This window comes from Balaenoptera musculus, chromosome 19 (assembly GCF_009873245.2).
Source record: "Balaenoptera musculus isolate JJ_BM4_2016_0621 chromosome 19, mBalMus1.pri.v3, whole genome shotgun sequence".
NCBI classification, from domain to species: Eukaryota; Metazoa; Chordata; class Mammalia; order Artiodactyla; family Balaenopteridae; genus Balaenoptera; species Balaenoptera musculus.
Window position 1 is genome coordinate 56,121,867 of NC_045803.1, and position 10,976 is coordinate 56,132,842.

The 10,976-nt window shown below is 51.4% G+C and overlaps 1 protein-coding gene across 1 annotated transcript in view; it reads left to right on the top strand.

Annotated features, from left to right (window-relative positions):
• Positions 1-10,646, top strand: part of WFDC1 (WAP four-disulfide core domain 1) — a 28,582-nt gene extending 17,936 nt beyond the window's left edge. Inside the window, exons 3-7 of the mRNA XM_036833964.1 lie at positions 575-658; positions 2,140-2,280; positions 6,683-6,724; positions 8,417-8,489; positions 10,211-10,646. Of these exons, the coding sequence (XP_036689859.1) occupies positions 575-658; positions 2,140-2,280; positions 6,683-6,724; positions 8,417-8,475 (326 nt within the window). The 3' untranslated portion in view covers positions 8,476-8,489; positions 10,211-10,646. The remainder of the gene's footprint in view (positions 1-574; positions 659-2,139; positions 2,281-6,682; positions 6,725-8,416; positions 8,490-10,210) is intronic.
• Positions 10,647-10,976: the final 330 nt, after the last annotated feature.

Below are 10,976 nucleotides of genomic sequence, written 5' to 3' on the forward strand. Positions count from 1 at the left end.
CCTGTTAAAAATGTATTGGTTAGAGAACAGGCCATGATGCTGTAACAAAAAGACCCACAAACTCAGGGGCCCAACCTATTAGATATTTACTTCTCCCTTGGTTAAAAGGCTGGAGTCGACAGGTGGTCCATGACAGGCAGGTGTCTCTGCTCCAGTCACCCAGGGACCCAGGCTCCCTCTGTCTCGTTGCTCCACATGGTCCAAGTGGCTCCCAGTCTGCAGGAAGCGGGAAAGAGAGAGGGAGGGGACCCGACAGGTAACCATACAAGGGAAAGCTGGGATGTGGCCTCGTTACTTCTGCTCATATCCAATTGGCCAGAACTCAGTCACATGGCACACCTTGCTGCACGGGAGGCTGGGAAATGTAGTCTCCAGCTTGGCCAGCCAGTGCCTAGCTGAAACTCAAGAGTTCTGTTACTAAAAGGAAGGGATGAACTTTTGCTGGGGAGCTGAGTTGTTTCTCCTGCGGGGCGGCTCTGTGTTTCATCCCGAGATGCAGGCTCCCCACCCCCAGAGGCTGGGGCATTTCTCAGCTGCCTGAGGGCCTCGATTTAACCATCTATTATCTTGTCAGTTTTAGACTGGCTGGTGCAGCCGAAACCTCGATGGCTTGGGGGCAACGGCTGGCTCCTGGACGGCCCTGAGGAGGCATTGCAAGGTACCTGCAGGGTGATGCCCAACCCGACAGCAGAGCCAGGGTACCTCCCCTTCTCAGGTGCCCCCAGAAAACTGATAACCGGGGTCAGCCTCTGCTCCGGCAGGCTGCCTGTCCTCAAATACTTGGCCCGCTTGGACCCTCCCCACCCCGACACGGAAGGGCATGGCTGGGTCTTGGCCCGGCTCTCAGAATCCCCAGAACGGTGTGGGGTTTGACTGTCCCTGGCAATGGGGTCTCCTCCCTGGGTGGAGAATTCAGAGGGAGGGGGCTTGGGGTTTTCAGATCCCTCAAGTCACCATAAGGGGTTCACTGTTCCCTGCTGACGAGGCCTCCTTCCGGGGTGGGTGGAGAACAGTTTCTGAAAGGAATGGCAGGCAGGCCCAGGGGCCTGGAGCACTGTGGGGGTGTGGCTGTGAGGGAGCTCCTTTGCGTGTGTGCAGCTGTGCTTGTGACCCTGCATACATCCGAGTGCGTGACCGTGTCTGTCAGGGTGTGCAGCTGTGCTTGTGACCCTGCATACATCCGAGTGCGTGACCGTGTCTGTCAGGGTGTGCAGCTGTGCTTGTGACCCTGCATACATCCCAGTGCGTGACCGTGTGTGTCAGGGTGTGCAGCTGTGCTTGTGACCCTGCATACATCCCAGTGCGTGACCGTGTGTGTCAGGGTGTGCAGCTGTGCTTGTGACCCTGCATACATCCGAGTGCGTGACCGTGTCTGTCAGGGTGTGCAGCTGTGCTTGTGACCCTGCATACATCCGAGTGCGTGACCGTGTGTGTCAGGGTGTGCAGCTGTGCTTGTGACCCTGCATACATCCGAGTGCGTGACCGTGTGTGTCAGGGTGTGCAGCTGTGCTTGTGACCCTGCATACATCCGAGTGCGTGACCGTGTGTGTCAGGGTGTGCAGCTGTGCGTGAAGCCGGCTGGCTGTGCTTGTGGCCGTGTGTCTGAGAACTTGTGCATCCGTGTTTGTGCAGATGTGTGCAACTGTAGGGGCGTGTGTGTGTGCAGGATTTGTGTGCATGTGAACATGGGTGTGGATATGGCTCTGTGTGTGTGTGTGTGTGTGTGTATACGTGTGTTAGGACTTGTGGGATGGCGAAAATGTGTGTATGTGATACGTGTGTGTATAGGATTTTGGTGGGTAAACACGTATGTACGTGTGATTATAAGCACGAGCATATGTGTTTCATTGTGTGGGGATGAACGTACGTGTACTGGGTTGGCCAAAAAGTTCGTTCGGTTTTAGGTAAAAATTGACGTTTTTCATTTTCACAAAGAACTTTTCTTGAACGACGCATTCGCTAACCGAACGAACTTTTTGGCCAACCCAATATGCATGTCACGATGCCTGCATGCGAGGGCACGTTTGGGATCATGTGACTTTGGGCTGCCTCTGTGTGCCTGTGTGTGTGCAGAGACCCCAGGCACAGCGTGGAATCTGGGGTGCTGACGAGAGCCCGCCGCGTGTGTGTCCCCCGCAGCAGAGGCCTGCAGCACCACAGAGGACGGGGCCGAGCCACTCCTCTGCCCCTCAGGCTATGAGTGCCACATCCTGAGCCCGGGTGACCTGGCTGAGGGCATCCCCAACAGCGGGCAGTGTGTCAAGCAGCGCCGGCCGGCAGGTGAGTGTGGACACCGAACCCCACCCCACTCTCCCCGGAACCCCCCACGGGAGACCCGTCCCAAAGGAGACCCCCGGCCCCTGAGCCTGGCCACGCCCTCCCCCTGTCCCCTCTCTGCCCTGCTCCTGTCCACCTTCTCCCTCCTCATCTGAGCAGGATGCGGGGAAACCCCAGCTCGGCCACCTCCTGCCTGGCTGACCTTGGGGTCAGTTGTTTCAAATCTCTGAGCCTCGGTTTTCTTATCTGTAAAATGGGGCCATTTCATGCTGGGTTATGGGGATTAATTGAAATCATACGTGTGATGCCAGAGCAGAGACAAAGAGGTGCTCAGTAAAAGTTGGATAATTTATATCTATCTATCTATCCATTTTAAACTGCACAGAATTTGAATTGTCTGAGAACCCTTAACTTCTCTCTGCTAGGACTGTTCAGTGTGACTTAATTAGTATTTGTCTTTGGAGACAAGGCAATAAATAGTTCAGTGAAGGGCATGAATAGTGTGGCTTTAGTTTGCATACTTTTCCCCAGGGGGGCAAGGAGGACAGAGGAGGGACTGCTGAGGGTACCTAAAAGCCACTCTTGCCTCATGCAAGGTGTAAGGTCGAGAGGTTAGACATGGAATTTGCCAGAAATGTGTGGCAAGTGAAGAATCGGGAACTTCAGGGAGATGGAGGGGGTAACCATGTCAAAGTTGAGCTTATTGGAACTTTGAGACCATACCCTCCAGGGCCCACGTCCCCACTTCAGCATCTCTTAGTCCTAACAGCTGAGGATAGCACCTCGGTCAAAATTGGGGATAATCACAGCGACCTTACTGGCCCAAAGAACCCATCACATGCATTATCTGCCGGAGCATTTCTTTTTCCTCATTTGAGAATTTATTTCTCTGAGGTGTTTCAAGAAAGACATAGATGTTAAACCTGTTACACATTTAACATCAGCATCATTGCAAATAATAAAATTATGAGACATGGAACTGTCTCGGGAATCCTGGTTCCTGGAGTTCTGAGCTTTGAAAAAAATTACGTATAAAAGGATTGGAATCAACCAGGAATCTGAGATTTCTCCTACATTCCACTTGCTATTTAGGGTTATGAGTAGGTTCTCCAGCCAGACAGCCAGGGATCCAGTGGCCACTTGGCCCCTTGCTGCTGTGTGTGGCAAATTGCCCAACCTTTTCAGGCCTCACTTTCCTTATCTGTAAACAGGGCTAATGGTAGTTAAGCTACTTCACGGACTCTTTGAGGAACCACTGAGTTAATCCATGTAAATAGACCATGTCTGTAGTTTCTCAAGCACAGAACCGAATCCCTTCTGTTGGCACCACTGCTGTCTGTAGACACCACAGTGGACGGAGTATGCAGGTGGACGGGATACGCAGTCCTTCGGACATACAACCCCAAGAACAGGCCAGCCTGTAGGAACCTGCTGGAAGGGGCAGCTTTTTCCAAAAGAGCTGGGGTTGGTGGGGGTTAGTCAGGAGTCCTCTGAACCGAAATGTCATGTTTATAACTGGAAAGGCCTGGAATCACGTGGCCTTTCTCATCTCCTGATCGTGCTCATTCAGTTACATGACCTCCAAGACCAGGGTAAGCCAGACAGGTTCAAACCCGTTCTCAAGGCACCAAACCAGTTCAAAAAGGACCCACTTCAAGGATGGAGGTAAACAAAGAGACAGTCAGGTGACTGTACCGATGACGCCCGGGGTTGACTGAGGCCCTTGTGAGTGCTCCGCTAAGCTTCAGTGCGAGCCTGCAAAGGCAGAAGTATGACCAGGAGCAGCGTCGAGTGTGATTAAGACTGCAGGCCACTGAAATGGGTTCAAATGCTGCGGCATTCTTCCCGGGTGACCTTGGGCAGCTAACCTAAGCTTTCTTAGCCTCAGTTTCTTCATCTGTAAAATGGGGCAATGAGGGTCACGATAGTAATTGCTTCTTGGGGTAGTGACGAAGCTTGAATGAGAGAACACTTATAAAGCGCTTAGGGCAGCGCCTGACACATAGTAGGTCCCCAACCAATGTGCGCCGCCGGCATCTGTCTTCCGGAAGAGGGAGGACTGGAGATCAGAAACGTGCCCAGACAATGCATACACCTAACAGAGAGCAGAGTGAGAATTCCAAGCCTGGCCACCTGCTCCAAAGCCCATGGGTGTGTGTCCTCCCCTACCCACAGGAATGATCGGAGCCTTCTAGATAGAAATGTAATTGAAATTTCCCCTAGCCTTGTCCCCGGAGGGCTGTCACTTAGCAATAATTATTGGCAATTGTACAGGAGTTTGGAAGCATCTTAAATTCCAACAACTTCCCTTGGAGCAACGGGCTCGGGGAGGAGAGGAGTGCTCTTGTCCCAGGGTAACCAAACAAAAAGCCTTGGATTTTAAGTTTTTAAAAAACTGCATATTTGAGGTAATTTCTTTTTTTAATTTTTAAAAATTTTTTGGCTGCGTTGGGTCTTCGTTGTGGCGTGCGGGCTTCTCATTCCGGTGGCTTCTCTTGTTGTGGAGCACGGGCTCTAGGCGCGTGGGCTTCAGTAGTTGTGGCACGTGGGCTCAGTCGTTGTGGCTCACAGGCTCTAGAGCGCAGGCTCAGTAGTTGTGGCGCATGGGCTTAGTTGCTCCACGGCATGTGGGATCTTCCCAGATCAGAGCTCGAACCCGTGTTCCCTGCGTTGGCAGGCGGATTCTTAACCACTGCACCACCAGGGAAGTCCTGAAGTAATTTCTGACTTACAGAAAAGCGGCAAGGAGAGTCCCTTGGACCCTCCACCCTAATTCATCAATTGTTAAATACTGTTTCCTTTATCGTGCTCTCTCTGCCTCTCTCCCAACCCTGCACTCTCTCTATATATAAATCCACATAGTTACTTTTTGGGACTATCTGAGAATAAGTTACAGGTCTCGTGCCCACGCCTAAGATGCAGGTCTCTGCTGAGAGCCGGCTACTACGGGGGCCGAGGGCCGCCTGAGTTCAGCCTGGACCCTGACGTCTGAGGAGTTCATGTCTTTCTTGAGAGAAAAATGAACATCAGCACAGGCAGTAGATCTGATTTCTCGGCGAGCAGGGTCGGGGTCCTCGGTGCATCTTTTTATTTTATTTTATTTTACTTTATTGAAGTATAATTGATTTACAATGTCATGTTAGTTTCAGGTGTACAACACAGTGATTCAGATACACCCACACCCACACCCACACCCCCCCCCCCACACACACACACACACACACATATATATATATATATATATATATCTGTTCCTTTTCAGGTTGTTTTCCCTTATAGGTTATTACAAAATATTGAGTAGAGTTCCCTGTGCTATACAATAGGTCCTGGTTGGTTATCTGTTTTCTGCATAGTCGTGTGTACATGTCAGTCCCAACCTCCTAGTTTATCCCCACCCCGTGCATCTTCTGAGTGGGTTCCATGCTGCTCCGATACTGACCATCCAAGACTGAGATGTGGGAGATGAGCCCCCCCCCCCCGCCCCGACTCTTCCTCTGACAAAGTGACTTCACTGGGTGCTGCCTGGGCAGCCCAGAGCAGGGGCTCAGATCCATAGGTTTGTTTTGCCAAAGTGACACTTGTGGTAAACACACCTGGTGTGAGGAAGGGGTTCAGCTCCGCACAGACCACCGTCTCCTGCCCATGGCGTCAGGGGCCAGAATTCACCCCCAGGGAGAAGGGAGGAGCAGGAATGTTTCGGAGAGCCTCCGGCCTGGAAGAATTTTGCCATTTGCTTCAGAAAATAGCTGTAAATGGAAAAATCGTTGTAAACAGTAGTCGTTGAGGTTGCTGATAAGCTCTCTGCCCGAGGGTGTGGATCAGCCGTTGGTTCTGTCGCCTTGTACAGTAAATGTCAGTGTTGGTCCTGGACACCCTGATGATTTTTAGGATAGCCACAGAAGAGAAGGAAACAAAATGCCCACTGAGTACATAAATATGATTTTTATTGAGATATGATTGGCATATAATATTAGTTTCAAGTGCACAAACGTGATTTATTAACCTTATAGCAGTCATATGAGACTGATGCACAGAGGGGGAGGGGTGAGTTTACCGGTAGACGCATTGCCAAGTGAAACGTCTGCATGATCTGGCCAGGTTTCTCCACTCTCCCACGTTAAATTTCCCCAACTCCCACCATAAAATGTTTTACTGCTGTGATAGGGTGGGGGCTGAGGAAGGAGTTGGTTGATGACAGTCAACAGTGGGAATTGGGTCGTTCTGCTTCTGCATTTAATCGGCTGCAGTGTCACACGTCACTGTAGCTTCTGGAAAATTCCACTGTACACTTACTTGTGAGAGAATGAGAGTGAAAAACACAAATAATTTCTTAGCATTGTTATGAAAATAGTTTTGGCCTTATAAACTCCCCGAAAGGAGTTTAATCCTCTCACTTCTTTTCCAGATGGGCGATTCTTACGACACAAATTTTACAAAGAATATCCAGGTAAGAGAAGAACCATCCTTACTTTGCGGAGAGTACTAAAAAGGGCAGTGGGCATTTCTGGGGTGAAGAAAAGAAACCCAATGGACAGTTCTGAGAACTATAGTTTGAAGCTGCTATGAAGGAAAATGACTGTATTCTCCCTGGTTGCTTTTATGCTGTCAGATGGCATGTTGGGGGTAAGGTGCTAGGATGCCAAGATGCTTCTGTTGTGAAAAATCTCTCCTCTAGCCTGTGCAGTCCTCCACGTGGGCAGGAGCCATTCCAGGCAGCAGGCTGGGACTGAGGCCGCAGCTCAGGGATGGCTCATAGGGGACAAAATGGGAATTAGATTGGGAAATAAGGTAGAAGCCCTGTTGTCTGATGGTGGGCAAGAGGGGCTTACAGCAAACACAGCTTCATGCTGAACATCAGAACCTGGGTCTAGACGTGCAAAAGTTCCTCCTGCTTTCATTGAGGGAATTAGAAAATATGGCTGACACCATCCCTCCAGCCAATCATCGATCCAATTATCCATCGATCCATCGATCCATCCATCCATCCACCCATCCACCCACCCATCCATCCATCCATCCACCCATCCATCCATCCATCCATCCACCCACCCATCCATCCATCCATCCATCCATCCATCCATCCATCCATCCACCCATCCATCCATCCATCCATCCACCCATCCACCCATCCATCCATCCATCCATCCATTCTTCCATTCATCCACCATATCTTCTTAAAGAATTGACAGTACAGGGCTTCCCCGGTGGCGCAGTGGTTGAGAATCTGCCTGCTAATGCAGGGGACACGGGTTCGAGCCCTGGTCTGGGAAGATCCCACATGCCACGGAGTGGCTGGGCCCGTGAGCCACAACTACTGAGCCTGCGCGTCTGGAGCCTGTGCCCCGCAACGGGAGGGGCCGCGATAGTGAAAGGCCCGCGCACCGCGATGAAGAGTGGTCCCCGCACCGCGATGAAGAGTGGCCCCCGCTTGCCGCAACTGGAGAAAGCCCTCGCACGAACCGAAGACCCAACACAGCCAAAAATAAATAAATAAATAAATAAATAAAGTAGCTATAAAAAAAAAAAAAAAATTAAAAAAAAAAAAAAAAAAAAAAAAGAATTGACAGTACATATTTATCAAAAATTACTCTTCGTGCCTTGCTGGAGGTTGCTACGTTTATGAACATGGCAGACCCAGTCCCTGCCATCCTGCAGCTGATAGCAAGCAAGAAAGTATTAATAAAAGATGAATAAGGTCCAAGTGGTTATTTAGTGCCAACAGTGATCAGGGCCATTGAGGTCACATTCAGGACACTGTGAAAAGGACACCTTAGACTAGGATGTCAAGGAAGGCTTCCCAACGAGGGGATATTGAAGCCCAGTATCAAGAATAAGAAATAGTGGGCAGAGGGACAGCAGATGTGGAAATCCTGAGGTGGAATCAACTTGGCCATCACAGCAGCCGGAGAGCGTCGTGAGCACGGGGCTGGGGGGGAACGGCAGGAGTTGAGGGCAGACCACACAGGCTGGGGGGAACAGCTGCAGGTGGGGACTGGGGGACCTCTTTGGGGGAGGAGAAGGGGCAGGGCCAGGGCGCCGGGCCAGGCTGAGGTGTTTGGACTTAGTTTGGCTGGTGAGCCGTGAGCATCTGAGCAGGAATCCACACACCTTCCCTGACAGAGCCCACTTCTTTTCGCAGAGGGTGCCTCCAAAAATGTGGCAGAACACGGGAAAGGACAGCAGAAGCACTTTCAGTAAAGCGACGGCAGCAGGTAAGTGGGAGGCGGGATGCGTCAGTGACAGCAGGTGGCTTTGGGCAGCCAGGTGTCCAAGGTAGCTTTCATCACGAAGTTGAACAGTGGGAGGGCAAGAGTAGGGCTTTATCTGCGGGTAGAATTTGAAAATTCGCTTATAATTTCAAAGTGAACATACGAGAGCTTTGGGCGTGCTCAGAAGTGGAAGTTACTATAGCCCGTGGCCCTAAATCCAAGGACCAGACTAGGTTGTAACTTACACATTCCTTTGCCTTCATGCCTCCGTGAACAGACAGACAAGCCCTCCTCTGTCCCATGAAGTTGGTCCCTCTGTCTCCCTCCCTCTGCCACGCGGTGCTATCCAGGGCCAACTCTCAGGCATGAACCGGGTGCCCAGAGGTTCAGCAGTCATTCGTGGAAATCTCCAGTGTGTGCAGGCGTGGTGCTGGGGGGACGCTGTGGATAAATCAGGGCTCCTGCTCTCGGGGGGCTTACATCCTAGTAGGAGACTAAACCGGGCAACCAGTAAGTCAGCAAGAAAGGCCCAGCCTGCAATAGTGTCGTGAAGGAAGCTGGACAGACAGGTGATGTGATGCGGGGTAGCCAGGCGAGGAGGGAGCTGCTTCAGATCGGGGCCAGGAAGGAAGGCCACTGTGAGCAGGTGATATCTGAGCCAAGATCTGACACGGGCACCCAGGCAGAGGGAGCGGGAAGGGCAAAAGTCCCGAGGCAGGAAAGATCTTGCTTTGAGGAACCCCAGGGAGGCCACCGGGGTGGGAACAGAATGATGGTGGGGAAGGCTGGCATCAGAGGTGACCAGGTAAGGAAGGCACAGGCTCTGCTCTCAGATGCTCTTCAAGGTGAGATGCAGGTGGATGCAAAGGTCCAGGGGTCTTGGCCAGTAAAACCTGAACACCCACCCAGCACTGTGAAAGCTCAAGTCTATGCATGGTAAACAAAAGCCCTTGAAAGCGGACGATTCCCCCACCCACCGCAATGCCCTTCAAAGGCAAACATAAGGTTTGAGATTCAGAATACTCAGGTGTGAGTCCTGCAGGAAAATCTAGAGTCCATGGGGATTGATGCCAACATGTCTATTACCTGCTGATGACAGGAACAGTCCTCGGAGTGGGTCTGACCCACCTGAGTCTGTGAACCTTACACAGGGACGTGCTGGGGCCAGTGGGAAAGAACGGGACAGTGAGAGATGATTTGGGATGGCTCTTAAGAACCAGCCGGCCAGAACTGGGTTTAAATTCCTGCTCCACCACAAGGTGACCTTAGGCAAATGACTTCCACTCTCCAAGCCTCAGTCTCCTCATCTGTAAAATGGGAGTGATGGGGAGGGAGGCGTTAGGAACTAAGTAAGATGGGAGGGGAGACAAGATGGCAGAGGAGGAGAACACAGAGCCCACCTCCCCCCACGAATGCATCAAAAATACATCTCCACGTGGAGCAACGCTCACTGAAAACAAACTGGAAACTGGCAAAAAGATTCTCGTACAACCAAGGTTGTAAGAACAATCCACACAGAATCAGGTAGGAAGGGAAGAGGAAGATGGAACCTAGAGAGACTTAGCAGTGAGTTAAGAATTTAGTCTTAGTGGAAACTGGCATCTTTCTGGTGTTTCCGGTGGGCGAGGAGGAAGTGGATGACACACACTTTTGACCCCATGTTCTTGGGTTCCTATGAACCCAAGCAGTGGTTCATATTCGTTCCCTCTTTGCTTCCCTTTCAGCCAACCTGGAAGAACATCCCTCCACTTTCTGCTAAGCCTCAGAAACCGTTGGGTAAAAAATGATTTGACCCCCAGAGGTCATGCCCAGCTCAACAGAGCATGACCCCAGAGATGCTTGGAGACAGGACCCCAGGCTCTCAACCCCTGGGTGGCCGCACCTGGCAGGGTGACTTCGTGGGAGCCACTCGCCAGCTCCGGTCCCTGTTTTATCGTCCTGGAAATGAGGCCCACCTAGCAGTCCCCTTGACCTTGCAGCTCCCCAGATCTACCGTGGGAAGAAGTCACTGCCTTTGTGAGCTGTGTGAAGCCCCTTTCTAAGACAGAGGTCAGTGTCTTGGTTGGTACAGATTTCTTCCAGGTTTGACTCTTGGAGGCATGTACCCATCCCAAATGTTCTCAAGATACGTTTGCTCATCATAAAATGGACGTGAACTTACCTACTCATGCGTGATTCATAGTGTTAGCACCTGATGATCTTAAATTGGAGGTGCTGAAGCCGTAGAGTCCTGGGAGTGGGAGGGGGATGGGTGTGACTGGGGTGAGGTGTCAGCTCAGCTCTGCTTCTGGACCCCTGCGCTGTCTGGGCCACATGTGTACCGTGTCCGTGTGGGTCCCTCTGAAGCACAGGGAGGAGGATTTGATTTATTAGGAAGCGATTTATTAGGAAGGTTCCTGGGAAGAACTAGCAGAGGGGTGGGGCAGTGGGGCAGGAAGAGAAAGAGGTCCTACCAGGTGATGTAAGACGGTCCCGAGGAGGGTACCTTTG